Source organism: Silene latifolia, chromosome 2 (assembly GCF_048544455.1).
Source record: "Silene latifolia isolate original U9 population chromosome 2, ASM4854445v1, whole genome shotgun sequence".
NCBI classification, from domain to species: domain Eukaryota; kingdom Viridiplantae; phylum Streptophyta; class Magnoliopsida; order Caryophyllales; family Caryophyllaceae; genus Silene; species Silene latifolia.
Genome location: NC_133527.1, coordinates 187,875,339 through 187,894,349, shown reverse-complemented (window position 1 = coordinate 187,894,349; position 19,011 = coordinate 187,875,339). Strand labels below are relative to the sequence as shown.

At 36.0% G+C, this 19,011-nt stretch overlaps 1 protein-coding gene across 1 annotated transcript; it reads left to right on the top strand.

The window, feature by feature from the left end:
- The first annotated feature begins 375 nt into the window (after positions 1–375).
- Positions 376–18,575, top strand: LOC141643881 (kinesin-like protein KIN-UC). Its single transcript, XM_074453220.1, has 21 exons — positions 376–807; positions 2,547–2,647; positions 3,314–3,436; positions 3,836–4,021; positions 5,290–5,511; positions 5,607–5,760; positions 6,399–6,548; positions 7,284–7,372; positions 8,712–8,924; positions 9,728–9,862; positions 10,564–10,743; positions 10,942–11,265; positions 11,806–11,931; positions 12,016–12,144; positions 12,254–12,369; positions 12,486–12,580; positions 13,945–14,070; positions 15,406–15,531; positions 15,744–15,887; positions 15,972–16,100; positions 18,088–18,575. The coding sequence occupies exons 1-21, from the start codon at positions 501–503 to the stop codon at positions 18,237–18,239; spliced, it is 3,327 nt and encodes a 1,108-aa protein (XP_074309321.1). The 5' UTR covers positions 376–500; the 3' UTR covers positions 18,240–18,575.
- Positions 18,576–19,011: the final 436 nt, after the last annotated feature.

Genomic DNA, 19,011 nt, shown 5'->3' with positions numbered 1-19,011 from the left:
CAATGACCATATACAATCCGAATTCAATATGACCCGAATCCCAATTATATTTGCATTTACTGTGAGTAAAATAAACCCAATCCGACTTAAAGAGTCACCAACTCACCATTCAGTCATTCACGATATACAATCCGAATTCAATATAACCCGACCAATGAGTCAATGACCATGGACCACCTCTACGGCTCTACACCCTCTAGAAAACAAAACGCGGGAAGAAAATAGAGAGAGACAAAAATAACAACGAAGCCTACTCTCGTCTCTCTCAATAATACTTCTATAGTAGACGAAGTCATAGTTTCTGTACTACATCGTGCTACCGACTATCTTCTTTCATTCCTTCAATCATTCATTCATTCTTTCAATCAATGACGAACAACAAACAATCATCATTTCCCCAATTACCTTTCTCCAAACAACCACCCACATTTCTTTATTTCCTCATTATTCTTCAATTCAAAGTTTAACCTAAATTATAGTACTAACTATAATCTTCAACAATGGCGACGCAAAGATCAGGTAAAGAGAGACAAACATGGCAGACACCTTCTTCTGCTTCTTTACTCAATCTTTCTACCAATTCCTTGACTAAAAGCGTCAATGCTGGTGGTAGTAGTGGTGGTAGTGGCGGTGCTGGTGGTGGTGGTGGTGTGCAAAATCATCATTCTAATCGATCGTCAAAGTCTTCGTCTGTTGCGGCAAACCCTAATTCTGAACGGGCGGTGAAGCGGTCGGTTACGCCGGTTTCCGGGAAGCGGTCTGTTACTCCGCTTTCTAGGAGTCATTCTATCATTGCTCATGATCCTGGTTCGTCTTTCCTATCTTTTGTGAATTCTCCGTTTGTGAAATTGCCGAATTATAGTAGAAAAATGTGATGCTAATGCAATTTGCTGGAGCCATTGAGGCACTGGGTAATGTTGTTGTTGCTGCTGCTGCTACTGCTGTTGATGAATAGTAAAGTGTGATTATTTTAGAAACGCGTAAGATTATGTTTAGGAACCTAAAATTGGAATTGAGTAGTGTAATTGAGATATTTCAAGAGTTTGAAACCTTGTAATTTGGAAGTAAAAATGGGTTCAATTTATTTTCACAATTCCGACCTAGTTTAAATTTGGGGCTCTCAAGTTCCTATGTAGTCATTTCAATTCCGTCACTATCTAATCTCCTATTGTAGATTTGTTAAATAGGTAATGGGTCATAGATGTGACCTACCTTGCCCTCGCTCTGCCCAATTCCAATTCCATGGATTTCCAAACATCATTGAGAAATTGAAATTTAGAATTGACATCCACATGATTTCCATACACGATTATGGTTTATGTTACTCAGCCACGTTTAGAAAGATCCGACATTGGTATTTGGCCAAGTGTCAAACTCCGCTATTTTTATCACAAAAAAAAAAATCTCCATATCTTGGCTTAAATTGAGGTGGCCAAGTGCTATATAGTATATCCCCATGGGAATATGAAGAGTCGAAGTAACATACAATTTGTGATATTGGTTTTGGGAATTGCAATTGAATTAGACCATTTTAATTTTTGTAATTAAGATCATGAAAATAATATCAAGTCCGCACTTCTAAACAATACCTTAGTGCACTGGTAGATTTTTCAAATTTACTTTTGGGGATCCCATTTTGCTTTAGTTGTGGATGCATAAGGTGGCAATGAAAGGGAGATGAAGAAATCAAGCCGTATTTCCTTGTTTGATTAACTAAGTTATATTGGATTTGGAAGGAAAGTAAGTGCTGATGCCTCTTACTGAAAATGTCTGTCTTTCTTTCTTTCCTCCCAGTCTGGTGGAAATTGGAATGGTACATTCCTCAATAATTACTAAACTAATCAAGGGAAATTGCATCGTTCCTTTTCCCTCTAATTCCATCCATCGGAACAAGATGTAAGAGAATCAAAACCCCTGATAGTCTTAACATTTAGTCGTTACTATGGCGAAGTAAGTGCCTCTAGCATCTTGCGTTTCGTCCTAATGGAGCTGTCAGGCTGGAAACCGCCTAATTTCGCGCTGTGTGGCTTCTGATTTTTTTTTTTGGAATTAATAGTTTTGGAGCATGAGGATTCTTAAATAGGCTTGTGTTGTTCTCACATGGTTTCGTGAAATGGAGTAGTCTACCTTATCTTTCTGTGTTTCTGTTCTATAAGGGTAATGCGCCTGATATCCAATTTTTAATGTTGCTGACATGGTTGTTTACTGGTTAAGAAGATACATACTTAATTACTTATATATGCTTCTCTTGATGAAGCCTTCTCTTATATTGGTTAAAAAGTTGAAGGGCACCGTAAATCCTTCAGGATTTAGTTGCATTATCATTTTGGCTTTCTCTTAAGATGTCATTACTTTGCGCTTAGTGATATTTCAGCTGATCTTTTCTTTGTCTTTTGGATTAAATGCCTTCCTAAAGTCTTAGTTGTCCATCTACCTGTACAAAATGATACTGATCTGTCTAATAAACACTATGTTTATATATCAAGGAGAGAGTAGTTTAGACCAATCAGTTATTCTTTATCATAAGGTTATTGTCAACCATGCAGAACCTGGAAGAGTTAGAGTTGCTATCAGGCTTCGACCCAGAAATGATGAAGATCTTGCTCTTGATGCAGATTTTGCCGACTGCGTTGACATACAACCAGAGGTGATATTTCCTTTGACCTTTTCAGCTGCAAGTATCCAAAGCCTCCTTTTCACTCCGTTTGCCTCCTCCATTTTCACAATGAAATACTCCCTCCATTTTTTTGAATTAGCCCCATTGCCATACTTTTGTGATTGGAAAGTGGGCCCATGGGGCTAACTCAAAAAAATAGTGGGAGTAGCTGATTAGGATAATAAACCCTCGAAAGTGTCAAATGCAATATGTTAGTATTAGCCCTGAATTATGTGGGCTTAAGATGTTTGAGTGAATTGTTCCTCAGTGGAACCTGCCTTCACTGCCTTGCGGATTACTCCGTACTTAAATAAGTGATTCACAATCATTATGAACAAACGACCAATGTAGGTCAGCTTTATGAAGACCTCTACAGCTAACAAACAAACCAGCAGGATCCACATTAATAAGCACTAATAAACGGATAGTTGATATGCAAAAAAACAGCAACTTTCTCCACTTACTTTACTAGGAAACTCACCCTTTTAAGAGCTACGTAAGAGGCCGGATGTACTTGGTCTGAGAGATGTTATGAAATCACTTTACAATTGAACTAATCCTGGTTAATTGGCTGGCCTATACACAGCATACAATAATAGATGTGTATAAGTTTCACTAAAGATGGACCGTGTCTCACACTTCTTATTGGTTGTGCAGCTGAAGAAACTGAACTTGAAAAAGAACAATTGGAGTTCTGATTCTTACAAATTCGATGAAGTATTTACGGAAACAGCTTCCCAAAAGCGTGTTTATGAAGTGGTAGCCAAACCTGTCGTTGAGGTACGCTCTATTTAGAATCTTTCTTTGCTTCTGAATATGGTTCTTAATAGTATGCATTTTATATTAACTGAAATGACGCTTTTAGATTCCCACACATGAACATAAGTTGGCTTGTCTATACTATTACATTTTTTCAGGTCTTTCTGTGGAACTTCAACTTGTGTGAAATATGAGCCTTGCTTAGAGCCTTAGACTTAGGATATAGAAGTCTTTCTTTGAACATTGAATTACTTCCATGTTCCATGTGTTCCTCTATTGCTTTTTTTTTTCTCTTCTCAGGAGCATTAGGCGTTGATTTTTTTTTTTTTTTTTTTTTTTTGTTATTTTGTTATCTTATCATACAGATTATTTAAGGAATATCATTGTGTTAACCATGCGAGTTGTTTTTACTATTTTCAGAGTGTAATGAGTGGGTATAATGGAACAGTTATGGCTTACGGTCAGACTGGTACTGGGAAGACACACACTGTTGGCAACCTTGGAAAAAATGATGCATCAGAGCGTGGTATCATGGTCAGGGCAGTAGAAGATATAATTACCAATATATCTCCAAGACATGATAGCGTGGAGATCTCCTACTTACAGGTATTTCACTGCCCTGTTTTGAAGGGGGATAAGTTGCATACATTTTTGTCATTCAAAAGTGTATAGTACTTAACTTCTAAACCATGGTATTCAAATGTGGTGTCGGTCATGGTTGCGGTGACGGCATGATTGTGGTAAAGATCACAGATAAGTGTATGTATTGCATTGTGAACGCAATGATGCATTTTATGTCTAGAATTTTTGGGCTTGTTTTTGTATAGTTTGTACAAGGGAAGGATTAGCTATACCGGCCATACACCGACTGTACCAGTCAGACATCAGCTATTTTGGCGGTCTGTTATATAACAGAATACCGATGTGAAAATTGAAATCCTTTGCGTAATGGGCAATATGTCACGTCTCACTTCAATCTCTCATTTCATGTATGTGTGTCACATTTAGGGTTTCTTTTTGTATATGGGCGTCACTTTTAGGGTGCCTTTTTGTTTATGGGCGTCACTTTCATGGTGTCTTTCTGCAGATGGACGTCACCTCTATGATGTCTTTGTTTTCAATATTATATCTACTTCAAAGAAGGCCAATATGTCACGTGACTACCAATATTTAATACCGTGAGCAATGGTCGTGAAACATAGGTGTGGAGCTCCGGGTGTAATGTAATGTGATACGGCCAGTGTTACCTTAATTTCAAAACAATTCAACTAATGCGATGAATCTTCACCTTAAGATCTTAAAAAAGTTAGTTTTCCATGGTTAGTTAAGATCTCTTATTACCTTTTCTTTTACAAATTATACACCGTTCATAAACATAAATGTTCCAAAATATTTTTCCCTGAATTAACAGGTAGCATAGCTTATAGAAATATTGATAATTATAGGGGTATTTTGAATTATCGGTTGATGCATCCAAAATATAAGCTGTTTCTCTACGTGCTCCTGTATCCCCATTTTAGGGCAAAATCCTTGTGTCTAAAAGTTAAGTCATGGGGAGTCCGACACTTTTATACCTAGCCGTATCTAAACCCATACTAACATTGGCTGACTCTGGCCATCAGATCGTAGCTATATATATCTATAGCTCAGCCATACTCACTGTCTTTTATAGGTGATAGAAACCTAATCTTTATCTTATTGCGACATGAAATACATATAATAAAACTACTTGTATATTTTTTTATTTTGTAGCCCTATAGCTGTTGTTGGGTGCCAGTATTGCTGTTGTTCTACCCAATTTATGGTCTTGTGGTTAGGGAAAGAGAAGGTAGCCGTATCAATGATTATTGATTACTCATTTTCTGTTTGCTCAGTTGTACAAGGAAGCAATTCAAGACCTGCTTGCACCTGAGAAGGTTAATATTCCTATTGTTGAAGATGCAAAGACAGGAGAAGTACTGTTACCTGGTGCCTCAGTGATTAAGATTCATGAACTGGACCAGTTCATGGAATTGCTTCAAAATGGCGAGGCAAACCGTCATGCTGCAAATACAAAGCTCAATACAAATTCGTCACGCAGTCATGCAATTTTAACGGTGCGTAAGTCTGGCAGCTGTTCCCTTTTCTGTTTTATGTTCTCTCTTTTCACACAATTGCATATTGTTCAAAACAATATTTTTTCTTTGTTTAGGTTTATGTTAGAAGGTCTATCACTGGAAAGACAGAACATGCGACTTCTTCTGAAATGGGGACTGGAGTTAATGCAGACATGGATGTGAAAATGATACGAAAAAGCAAGCTACTAATCGTTGATTTGGCTGGGTCTGAAAGAATAGATAAATCTGGTATGTCAGAAGCATGTTTTTTGTGTTGAAATTAGTTTGGTGAGGACTGAGGATTGGGAGGGATATCGTCATCATGGCAATTAGGAAGGTAGGCGACTGGCGTCACCCCCATGATGTCTTTTTGTAGATGAGTGTCAGACTGTCAGCTCTATGATATCTTTTTGTACATGAGTGTCTCCCCTTTGGTGTCCCTTAATTAATATTCCCTGTTTCTTTGTATACTCGTTTTAGATGAAAATCAAAAATTTCTTTTTATATGTCTTTTTCCATTTTCCATGTATTACATATCCTCTACATTTTCCAAAGCATTAATAATAATAATAATTAATAATTAAGATTTAAAGGTACTTTTAGCTATTTGATTGGTGGAAAAGATCATTTATTATACATAATAAACAGCACACCATTTTCCTAAAATGACTTGTAAAACGAAACGGAGGGAGTTGTATATCATACTATAAAAAAACAATGCTATTTCTGTGTATATTTTGCGATGGTGACATACATGTGTGTAGTTGATGTGTCTATGTCTTGGGATAGAAGACAGCTACTATATGAACTTAGTCTTTGAAGCCATCGTGCTTTGTGTTTATTATCGCATCTTTCGAAATTCAATGCCTCCCTTTTGTGCATGGCAGGTAGTGAAGGACACTTGCTTGAAGAGGCCAAATTTATCAATCTTTCTCTCACTTCGTTGGGGAAGTGTATAAATGCGCTGGCTGAAAATAGTCCACATATCCCTGTTCGGGATTCCAAGTTGACAAGAATTCTTCGTGATTCTTTTGGAGGTGCATATCCTTGCTTCTTTAAATGGCTTATGATTAAAAAATAGACCCCGGGTTAGCATTTCTTAAAGGTGCCAGGTTTTATTATTTTTATGTTTCATGGGGGAAAGATCAGGAATGTCTCTGTAGTCTTCCAGCTTCTTCCATTTGGCTCGGAAGCTATGGGCATTCCAGGCTCATGGTGGAACTTCATATTTATTTTAATGATTTTGGTGGAAGCAAGGAGCTAGCATTGATTTTGTGTGTTTTGACGCATTGAGATAGAGTGTTACTCCCCACATTTCTACATAATTTTCGCTGTTCTTCAAAGTATACTTTTTTTGATAGAATCTTCATACACGATAACTATAAAAGAAGGCCTCTGGTATCTTCAAAATTGTTTCAATCAACCTCTTTTATGATGCTCCGAGTATTTTCCGTTCTTTCTTAAAATTTTAAATTTCTCTAATCTACAAGAGGCATTTAGTCAAAGCCAAACCTTTACCAGGGGGATACTGAAGGGGAATTCTCTTATAGTCATACTGGACTTGGGCCTGGCATTAGGCTTCCAATCTGCGGACGCTCACTTAAATAAATATCTATAAGCTGGTGCCATATACTTGTAGAAATTTTATGTCGTGCCAAGGCGGTGATTGTTTATTTGCTTCATATTATGGCTCCATGTCAATTTTGAGGTCTTACCATCCAACTATCCAAGTATGGTGATTTATTCATAGTGTTCATGATTCTTTTCCCTAGGCTCTGCTAGGACATCTCTAATTATAACAATTGGACCTTCAGCAAGGCATCACGCAGAAACGACCAGCACGATAATGTTTGGGCAACGAGTAAGCAACTGTGATTATTTTTCAGTATTGGTAATGCAAGAGCATGTGATTTTCTTATCATTGAGAGCTATTATTGGCTTTATATTTCACTTCAACATTACATTAACCCTGTGCCTCGAGGGCTCCCGCACTTTACTGGGTAATGGAGGTTTGATATGCCCTACCCCTGTGTTAGCTACACACAAGACTGCTTCCTAATGACCCTTACTGAAAATTGCTTCTAGAATTGCATGTAATGACTAGTACTTCACAATAAAAAGGAGCTTAACTAGTTTGGTGAGCCATTTTCTTTATTCCATCATAGTCCCGAACAAAAAAAATAGTGGCTTTGGCTCCATCGGGTATGGAAGTAGTCAAGTAGATAGTCTTTTGTATTTCACTACATAATATATTGTTGATGCTTCTATATATACTAGATAGAGTCGCTAACAAATGCCTCATATACTTGCTGAAGTTCTCTTACAGGTGTAGACATGATTAGCCCAATTTTGTTATGTTTCCAACAATAAGTCATGTGTAGAGATATGTTAGAGTCTGTACTCCATATATTCTTTCTTTTCCTATGTTTTGGGCACAAGCCAATCACAACACTTAACTGGACACATGCACGACCTGTCAGTCCAAGCTGGAACTGTGTTAGACATCACGGTCGTTACCACTGTTTTAAGAAAGGTTGTTGGTGCAACCAATTTATGGGTTGTGACCTGTAAGTTATCTTACATGACGGAAAATCATCCATTACTCCAGTAGGCACCATCTTATAGGCTTTGTTTGGAATAAATGAGTACCTTATACTCCCTCCGTGCCGGTCAATTGTTGTCCTTTAGTTTTGGCACAAAGACCAAGGAAAGAGGAGTGGACCAATTACTAAATGACAAGTGGACCAAATTGAGTGTGAATGATCAAATTGCTCATTAAGTTCATTCTTAAAATATAAAGGACAACAATTGACCGAGACACCCCAAAATGGAATAGGACAACAAATGATTGGGACAGAGGGAGTAGTATTCTATACTCATCTCCGACTTTGACATAACTTGTTCTCATGACCACTCTATAGAGATAGCGGAGAGCCTTCATATTGTCCCTAAGTTGTGGCGGACCCTCATATTCATGTAGTTCAGGCTATCACATGCGTACTACTCTCAAGCATAGCTTAAGCTTTGTGACTAATTAGGGATGCAAAGACTTTAAAACTCATTATGAACCAACCACATTATTAGTTCATGCCTAGGGACACAACATAACTGATTGATGCTTTTGTTAGTGACATTGTTTGACAGTTGGAACAGTGAAGTAGTGAACAAAGGCTGACTATGTGTGTTTGCCTACTGTGCAGGCTATGAAAGTGGTAAATATGATGAAAGTCAAAGAAGAATTTGATTATGAAAGCTTATGCCGAAAGCTTGAAAGCAAAGTTGATAATCTTACTAAAGAAATTGACCGAGAACAAAAGCTCAGGGACAATTATATAAATGAAATGGAGAAGAAGCTTAAACAATGTCAGCGTTCATTTATGGAAGCAGAAAAGAGCTTAGTTACAAGGTCTGAGGTAGTTTCCCCACTCACTATCATTCTGCTTATATATTGTGCTTATGGCTGGGTTAATTGGAACAATTTTTGTTGAAACATGAGCTTCATTAGTGTTCCCATCATCTTCTATAATAGAGCAACATTTCCCCAATGCTCTATGACGAGGTAAAAGGGTCAAATATATACAACCCTACTCTTGTGTTAATCTAACATAAAGAGGTTGTTGTGGTTCATTTGGCTATTTGGTGGTGGACATGGATTGAACGAAACCTTTGTACTTTTGATGATGTTGCCTCTTCATATCAAGAGTTCAATTTTCATTTTCCGAAGCTTTTATAATTTATATATTTTGAGCCATATGCTTCACCCAAATTGAAACTTTTCTTTTCTTTTTTCTTTAGATAAGATTACCCATGACAAATTGAGAATGTAATTATCCATCTTTCATTTTGTATATGGTCCTCACATTTAGGGTATCTTTTTGTATATGAGTGTTACCCCCATGGTGTCTTTTTGTAGATGGCGTCACCTCTACGTTATTTTTCTGTACATAGCCGTTGTGACTCCTTTGGCGTCCTTTTATTAGTATTATAGTATTACTTATTAAAAAACTTGTGGACCCAAAAAGTACATAGAGATTGTTGCTGGATGATGTGTAATGAAAATTGAGTGAATAATTGATTAACTTCATTGTTTGTCTGCCTGTTCATAACATAAGAAATGCAAACAATGTGGTTTGGTTATATCCCCTCCCTTTCTATGTTTTTTAATTTTTGTTTCTGATACTGCCTTTGTGTCCTGGTGTTATACCTATTTTTGCAGATCCTGGAAAAGGATAATGCTCGGCTGGAAATGGAGATGAAAGTTATGCTAGATGAATTGAATGATCAAAAAGAGTGTAATAAGCTATTACGCGATGATGTCGCACGTTTGGAGATGAGTATAGAACACTATAAGGTGTAGTTATTTCACCGAGCAACTATAACTTTGGGCAGATATGAAATTGAATTGTTTTACTCCAAAGCGGGCAATATCTTTGCTCTCTGAGTACCTGATAAATTATTGCTGATGTACTTCACAAGTTGGCCTTCCACTTATGGCATCGTGAATTGTGATCGTTCAATATAATTTACTAGTGGACTGTTTGCCAAGGTTAAGGCTTCATAAATCTCTTAACCTGGAAGGTTTTAGTGGTATTATTCAGTTGCCACCGGTCTAATGTTAGACACAAATAAATGTTTAATCTTACTACAAATAACATTCAATCTTTATCACTTACTCTCAACCTATTTTGTTTTCTTAGTTATGCTCTCAGTTATCATTTTTGAACACCAGATATTAGTTTTGGACCTTTATCAGTCTCATAAGATGACAGAGAGCATAGCTATGTAAAAGGAGTCTCTTTTCATGATCAGAGATCCATTCGATAGAGTATATTGCCCCTTGCTTTTCACAAGAGTCCTATATGGTATTCAATACACTGTTTCATTTCATGTCTAGGTTGACAGTTACAAGGCTTGATATTTTACATTGTAAAGTATTTGTTTCAAATTTTATTGCTCTGCCTCTTCTAGGTATACTCTGTGAGAGCTGTTAGTGAAAAGAGCTAACTAATAACTTACCTACTGTAGCACTTACGATCTTGTTTTTCCCTGTAGCAAAATCAATATGAAAGTTCAACGCATCAAAAAGCTCTTGCAGATGCCACCCAAATGTATGAGAAACAAATATCAGCATTCATTGAGCAATTGAAGGATGAACGGGCTCGCTCAGAAGGAATTGAAAGTCAATTGAAGCATTTGAAAGCACTCCTCAGTGAGAAAGAGAGTTCAATGAAGGTCAGCTGTTTTGTCTGTATACTGTGTGGGTTAATTACCAAGATTTTCAGCTCTCAATTGTATACCATGAGGGCTGTTTGCTCCAGCTATTCTAGTTTGATATAACGTGTCCCTTCATTCTTTAAGCTTATCTCTGGAAAATATATATTAACTTGTGCATAATGAGTGAGGTCTAATTTTGGGCTTTATTCGTAGTAGCAATGTCAAGCAGAAAGTTCTAGATATCATCAAGAGCTCCTTGAATTCAAGCAAAAACATGACAAGAAAGTTGCACAGCTAACCAAGCAATTAGACGACATGCTCCTGCGCTGTGAACATGCTGAAAAACAAGTAGATTCATTAAGAAAGCTATCATGTGACCAGAGTTCTGATCAGAAGTTGCTCTCTGAGACGATCCAGCTTTATGAGGAGAAAATTGCTGTCATGAACAAGCAACTTCAAGACAAGCATGAAAGTGGTGAAAGTCTATTGGAAGAAATTGAATTGTTAAAGAAAGCTCTTAGAGAAGAGAAGAAAAGTCAGGTAAATTTTTTTTATCTATGAAAGTTTAATTAGAGGTATGCCTCAATGGTTTCTTTTCTCTTCAGTCCACCCTTCAAAGTAAATTTTGAAACTACTATTTTCATTAAAGCTGTCAGGACTATTCCACTATTGTTGTAGGAAGATTACTTTGTCCTAGTTTTGCCAAACTACCAGTGGGGATTTTTCATCTAATTAGACTTATGAGGGATGCAGCCTCATCTAAGAGGCTTTCTGATAGTAGCTGTTCCTCGTCATGTTTCTTAGGCTCCCTAAGACTTTCCAGGACTTCTTGTCCTGGCTGTAATCTTTGCTTATTTTGCTTTTATATTAATTTATATTCTTGTAAATTTACCATGGATCTTATTTAGTAGGAAAGATTTAATAAAATGAAAGTGAGCGTGCAGTGTATAAGGCATGTTGTGGATTTGAAATAATACTACCGTTCTGATTAAATGACTTGGCCATAATAAGGATGGCTCCTGTAAAGGTTAATTATACTGTTACAAGATATATTTATATTTACATGATCTTTTTATGCAGAGTCAGGAGAAGAGTAACGTCTCTGATCTGATGAAACGATTAGAAGAAAAAGCTCAGTCCCATCAAGCGGCTGTTGCTGAAGTTGAGTCTCTGAAAGCAGAAAATTCAAACCTGGTTTTTGAGAAGGTATTTTGATTCCCTAATTTGATTTACATTTTTTTTGTAGTAAAGTTGATAAGGAGTTTCTAATAAGCAATTTTATGTTAAAAGGAAAAGTTCACTGGTGAACTTGATGCGTTGAAAGAGAAATTATTGGCTGAAGAGAAGCAAAGGTTGACACTAGAAGATGAATTAGTCAAATTAAAAAAGCGATCACCTGAGAATAGTGATGATGTTGAGGTAATGGAAGTTACTTAACCCAAGTAACTGAGATGTACCACCCAATGTACCCATCATATGCCCCATATGAAATTGATTGTAAAAGCTCCAAATTTTTGCTGTATTACAGGACAAGAAACCCCATGTCAAACAGCACATGAGAGAGTCATCATCGTTCCGATCTGCCATGGGTTTAAGTCGATCTTTTTCTGGTCAGAAGGCAACTATTGCCAAAATATGCGAGGAAGGAAAGATATTGTTTGGCCTTTATTATCTTTAGTTCTTTTCTCCAACGTTCAAAATACTCGTTTATGTCTTTATTCAATCTCATTGATCCTGATTATGGTGTTCTGCCTTTCACCAGTTGGGCTTGAAAAAATACTAAAGCTGTTGTCATCAGAAGATATTGAAGTCCAAATGCATGCACTAAAGGTCGTAGCTAATCTTGCTGCTGAAGGTAATTACTTCTATCATCGTTATTATACTCCATTTGTCCCAGTCTCGTATTTAAGTTTTCCCTTTTTAGGTGTTTTTGTCAATTCCTTATGTTTCTATTCTTGGGTGACTGATCTGAAATTACTTAATTACCCTCCAAATTTTTTATTTTATGCTTATTTGTCAGGCGGGTCCATTCTTATTTGTATGTGTAAGTTGCTTTTGCCATTTAAATGTTACAAAAGTCCATCTTTTTTGTAAAAAGCGAACGTAAAATTCACGTGGGCCAAGCAGTTATTAGTTATGCCTCACTGTCTTTTGCATGTCATGTTGGTCTTCAAAAATTTTCTAAAAGAATTCAAATCTCAGATAGAGTGCTTTCATTTTGTTGGCTTTTGATCGGACCTATGTTGTCGAATGACGGAATCAGGCTATATAGATTGCCCTGTGTACTGCTAGTCTCAAAGGAGACAGTTAGGGGCTTAGGGCGAAGGAAAAGAACTTCGACTTCTGTTTTTTATTTTCATGGGAAACACTCTTGGGGTAGTGTTGCTTTATGGAAAATATCTTCTTGAATCTTGATGGCAGTGTAACACTATTACTATGTCGAAGTGTATTGTAACAATGAAGGAACTCAAGAAAGTAGGTCATTCTGTCATCTTTATGAGCTCTTTGCTAATCAGATCTGTTAAGGTTGTTACCGCAATGCAATCAAAGTTGATTGTAGAATTCAATTCACTTTGGGGTTGATGGGGGAGAGGCTCCAATAAAGTGAATGATGTTCTTTCTTGGATAGTTTGACAAAAAGTCTAGTGCTAATGTCATTTCCTGATAGTAATTCCACCTTGTTAGCTGTATTAAAATGACCAAAAGTTTGACATCAAAGGGGTGGCTCTCATATACAAACAAAATGTTGGAACTACGCCTTCTAGCTATCATGACTACTTTATCCATGAAAGAGGAATCAATTATCAGGAGGAATGGAGCACTTAAAACGTAGAAGTAATTTCATAAATTGATTCTTATCATTTCAAGTACACTAGTCTGCCAATGAAACCATCTTCCTACTAAAGTAATGCAGAACTTTTTCCACCCTTCGCAATGGCCTGACCCAAGTGCAAAAGACCAAGTGATTATCAGTGGATTCTTTGTCCTCACAACAGGACTCAAGGACCACCAACTAGCCAATTAGATGTTTCTCCTTTTAAAACATATCTTCTATTGATGTTGCAATGTTAAACTTTTTGTTTCAAGTGAGATAGAAAATATTAAAGGTAAGGTATGTTTGACAGTTGATGTCTCTATCAAGGGAATACATACATTTTACCTCTGAAAATTTTTATAAATATTGTGTCCTTCACCAAAAATTTTCATGTCCTGTTTCAGATATTAATCAGGAGAAGATTGTGAATGATGGTGGTTTAGATGCTCTCCTAATGCTTTTGAGGACATCACAGAATACCACTATTCTTAGAGTGGCTTCTGGAGCTGTCGCGAATTTGGCGATGAACGGTAAACTCATGCACCTTTTGCTCTATTTGAAGACGAAGTTTTTTTTATTCATCTTAGTTAGCATTCGTTTTGTGCCTTGGCTTTTTTTCTCCTAAATGTTAATGGTTTATAAGCCGTACACATTTACCATCATAATCAACCAATTTTTAAAGCATTCTGGTTTTAGTCTTCGGTCTTTTCAACTCATTTTTTTCTTTATTTTTAGTTCATATTTCTAATATAATTGTAGATGTTCATGATAATCCAGAAAATTCAGCCTTTTCAGAAAAGTTAATGAATGTTTAATCCATACCAGGATTTCATTTAGTTGAAGGATAGTAGAAACATGATTATTTGAGGACAGTAATGAGTAAACAATAGAAAAAAGGTTAAATGATATGGCCTCAGTTAACGATTTTTGAGTACTTTAGTCAATCTGTTAGAGTTAGATGGCTAGAAGATAGATAATAATATATGTTTGCTATTGAGTTTGTGATTAATATTGCTAGTGGTATTTTCACACAACACCAAATTCTCCAATTGGTTGAGCTACAATTATGAGTGGAATATAAATGTAAATTCAGATACAATCAACTTGAATAGTGAGGGATACTAGAAAGTAGCTACAAGTGGACATGAGATTTTCATTGTAGATGTAAGCACACTATTTTGTCTGGAGCCACTAATGCATTGTTTGGGTACATAAGTAGGAGGGAAGGGGAGGGGATGGATAGGAGGGTAAGGGAGGGAGGGGAATGTAGGGGAAGTGGAGCATAGTGTTTTCCTTCCAAATCTTTTTATGTTGGGAGGAATTTTAACTTGGCTTGTAGGAGGGAGAATAGGTCCTTACTCGGTGGCCTCCACCTCCATCCAAACAAAGGGTAAAAGAGGAGAGAGGTCGACAAAAGCTTATAATTTCCCTCTATAACTCAGTGTTCATAGTGAATTGTTGTTGGGGCATTAATTCTTCATTTGGTCATGATTGTTGAATGTAGTAATGGTCATAGCGGGTCTAAAAGCAGATATTGTAGTTTAATCACAGCCACTGCCTTGGTTTTTGGCAAGATTTCCGGTTGTGTTTTATACTTCTAGATATCATCGACAAGAAGTATCCCGGACTTAGTTTGGCTCCTCAGATGTATGTGGGTTTACTACTTCTCAAATAACACCCAGCAACTCGGGTTGAGCTTCAAACATGTGGAAGTGAACACAATTGACAATCACTGCTAGTTGTTTTCCTTCTTGCGACCTATCCTGGCTAGATGTTTGTGTCGGCCTTGTCAATAGTTTGTACTCCGTATTTAATTAGCTTAAGACTTTCAACTTACAAATTTTGGTATCTCATTTTCTACGCAGAGACTAATCAAGGCATGATAATGAGCAAGGGAGGTGCACAGCTTTTATCAGAGACAACCTTGAAAACAGATGATCCTCAAACTCTTAGGATGGTTGCTGGAGCTATTGCAAATTTGTGCGGAAATGGTAAACAAACCTGAATATAATTTCTTGAACACGCAATGGAGAGAGAGTCAGCACACACCATTTTCTGAAAATATAATGTTTCTACACGTTGCTTTTTAGATTTTAGATGGGAGTGTCTTTTGTTAATTTATATATTGGTGAATATTAATTATGTGAATCCCTTGTTTAATGGCAAGTTATGTTGATGTGCTCATATTATGGGTTCATTCCAGTTTCATTACACTCAGCACTCCAACAGGATGGTGGCATCAAGGCACTCGTGGGCATGACTGGATCTGCAAACGCTGATGTGATAGCGCAGGTGGCAAGAGGGTTGGCGAACTTTGCCAAATGTGAAACCCGAGAGGTCATTCAAGGTTTGTTTAAACTACCATTTGTATTCAAGAATGACATCGCCTTTGATAGTGATTACTACATATTTAAAAAGTCACCTTCAACAGGTCATAAGAATGGCCGTTCACTTCTTATGGAAGACGGTGCACTTACATGGTTGATAGTCAACTCTAAAACTACTTCAGAATCAACCAGACGACATATTGAGCTCGCTCTTTGCCATTTGGCACAAAATGGTAAGTATGCTAACTGTATTAGTCATCTAAACATCCTTTTTTCAACTTGTTCGCTATTCTTGAGTTTGCTTTATTATCGGTTGCCGAGTACTATGTTATATGATTACTCGTATTGTTATGACTTGTGGATTTGAACCCCACCCTAATATCAAATACAAGGATAGATTTTGGATTGAACCGAAAAATCTTGTAGGACCATCTCAGTTTATGGCACTATTATATGGTTTAGATAATGACGGAATAAACGGAGTTACACTTAAACCTGATTGTAGGCGGTGGCCGGTGGGATAATGTTGTTGTATTGTCTTAGTTTTTGGCCAAAGTGAAACATGAGTAAAAACTTAATTTTGCAATAAATGATGTGCGAATTTAGTCTGAAACAATCCAGTAGTCAGTGGCGGAGCCAGGATCTAAATGTACCTTGGGCTAGATTTCAACACTATAAATTTTGATAATTTTTTCCATGAACCGATATTTCTAATTAAAGGGGAAAAATCATATGTTTGGAATTCTAAGGACTAATTCGAATATTTCTAGTGATAAAAAGGCATTATCTACTTGCAAGAATCTACTACTTCAATTCGGTTGATCAATTTATATATGCTATAAATAATAAAAAATTGACTTGTTAATTAAGTTGGTAAATTTGAATTTTCACACACAAATACCAGTAGGTGGATTATACATCTCATGTATTACCACCAATTCAATAGTTTCTGAGCATTACAATAAAAATTTTGAGTTTTGTTTTAAAAATGATGAGTTTTACTATAAAGTTTCTGAGTTTATTCTCTTAAAAATTAAGCTCTAAAAAATTACAATAAAACTCAAAAACATTACATATAAATTTAGTAAAATTTGAGTTTTAAAGGAAAAAAAAATTAAAATCTAACTTATAAATTTTAATAAGCTCAAAAAAATATATATATACTCAAAAACAAATAAAATTTGAGGTAATAAACTCAAAAAATATACATATATATGCTCAAAAAAAAAAATAAAATTGGAGGTTGTATGTTCCTTTTTCTCCACAAATACAAGATGAGATCATCTTAACTTTAACTAGATACGTTCTACAGCTACAAATTAAGTACTCCCTCCATTATTTTATATATGGCACTCTCACATTACGAGGCAGTCACTTCTCTCTTCAATATCTCTCAAAATATATGAGCTAATAATATGAAATATATACTCTTATGAAAGCAAATTTCATGACGAATCTAACGATATGATTTTTATAATTTTTTATAAAGTATTTTTTCATAAAAATCAAAGTCAAAGGCTTACCTCATAAAACGAAAACGTCATATATAAAATAATGGAGGGAGTAAAATGCTTCTCAAATTTTATAAAAAGAAATTCTCTTGAAAATAACATACTTCTATCAGTTTTATTAACTTTACATCTATTTATTAGTCTATAGTACAATAAATTTTAATTTTAATAGTACCGTATTTTTCATGTAAATTGCAATAATACTATTGAGTAATGGATCATATAAATGCTAACTTCATTCTAGTCCGTAATAAATGTGTGCTTTTTACTAGTTGGTCATTACTGTCTACTCACGAATAAATTCAATGAACCTATAACATGCACAAGTTTACACATTAAATGCAAATATGCAATACAAAAAATAAAATAAAAAGCTAGTGAGGTTCGAACCCCTGCCTATTAGTTATCAACTGCATTAATTGCCCAGCTTTTACCATCTCTGCCACCATGATACCATGGAAACATAAGAAACTAATAATTATTTGTCCTAAATTAATGTAGGGCTATAGCCCATATAGCCCACTTAGTAGATCCGCCCCTGCCAGTAGTATGGAAGAATGTTATTATACAATGTAGGGAAAATGCTGCTTCACTAGAGTCTGATTGGTGATTATCACGCTCTCACTCCCAATTTTTACATTCTAATTGAGATTGTAAATATTGTATCCTGCGATGTTCTCTAAATGCGAAATGAATTTTTTTGTTGCAGAGGATAACACACAAGATTTCATATCAACGGGTGGATTGAGAGAAGTTATGCGAATTTCATCTGAATCTGCTAGAGAAGATATCCGCAACCTTGCTAAAAAGACCTTGAAACTGAATCCAACGTTTCATGCACAGTTGCGAGCAGATAGATAACATTAGTATTAATTATCAGGGATATAATTTAACATGCAGGTACTTCTCATCGCCTCGCACACAGAGCAGAAGTATCGCAGAATGCTCTTAAGCAAATTGTTTGAGACTTTCGAGTGTATATTCCTATCATGTATGTAGGTTTAAGCATGTAAGGTAATCCTAGGAGACATGATAAGTAGGAGCTCGATGTTACTGTGGTGTATATGCTAGGTTTGCCGACTTATTTGTTTATGATCGTCCACTTCCATCTGTTTCACCATCTTTTAATCCAGAAAATGTAAACAGAAAATCACATAGCTGAATTTCTATCTATACTATAAACAGATTTACTTGCACAATTTTTACAAACGTAATGACTGGTGAAAATTTGTAGACAATACTCTAATACAAGTTAAATGTTAAAATAATAAAAGTTAAATGTTAAAATGTCGACCCTCTATCTATCCACTCGCTCTTCCTCGTTTTCTTTTTTATGTATTATTATGACATTCACCGAACTTTAGTTTTGTTGTCCTTAATGTAATTAAGTCGAGCAGTCTTCAATCTTCATGACCTAAATGTAATTAAGCCGAACAGTCTTCAAGAAAATGGTAATAGGCAGAATATTATTCATGTCCTAGATGTAGATTTAACCAGCGACGTTAAGAGTAGTAAAGTAGGATTGGATATATTTACGATGATGTAGAAGTGATCAAATGCTTGCTTGTGCCAAACGAGCCAGCTCACATTAAAGAACCATGAACAGGTAGTTTTGGACGAGTTAAGAACGATT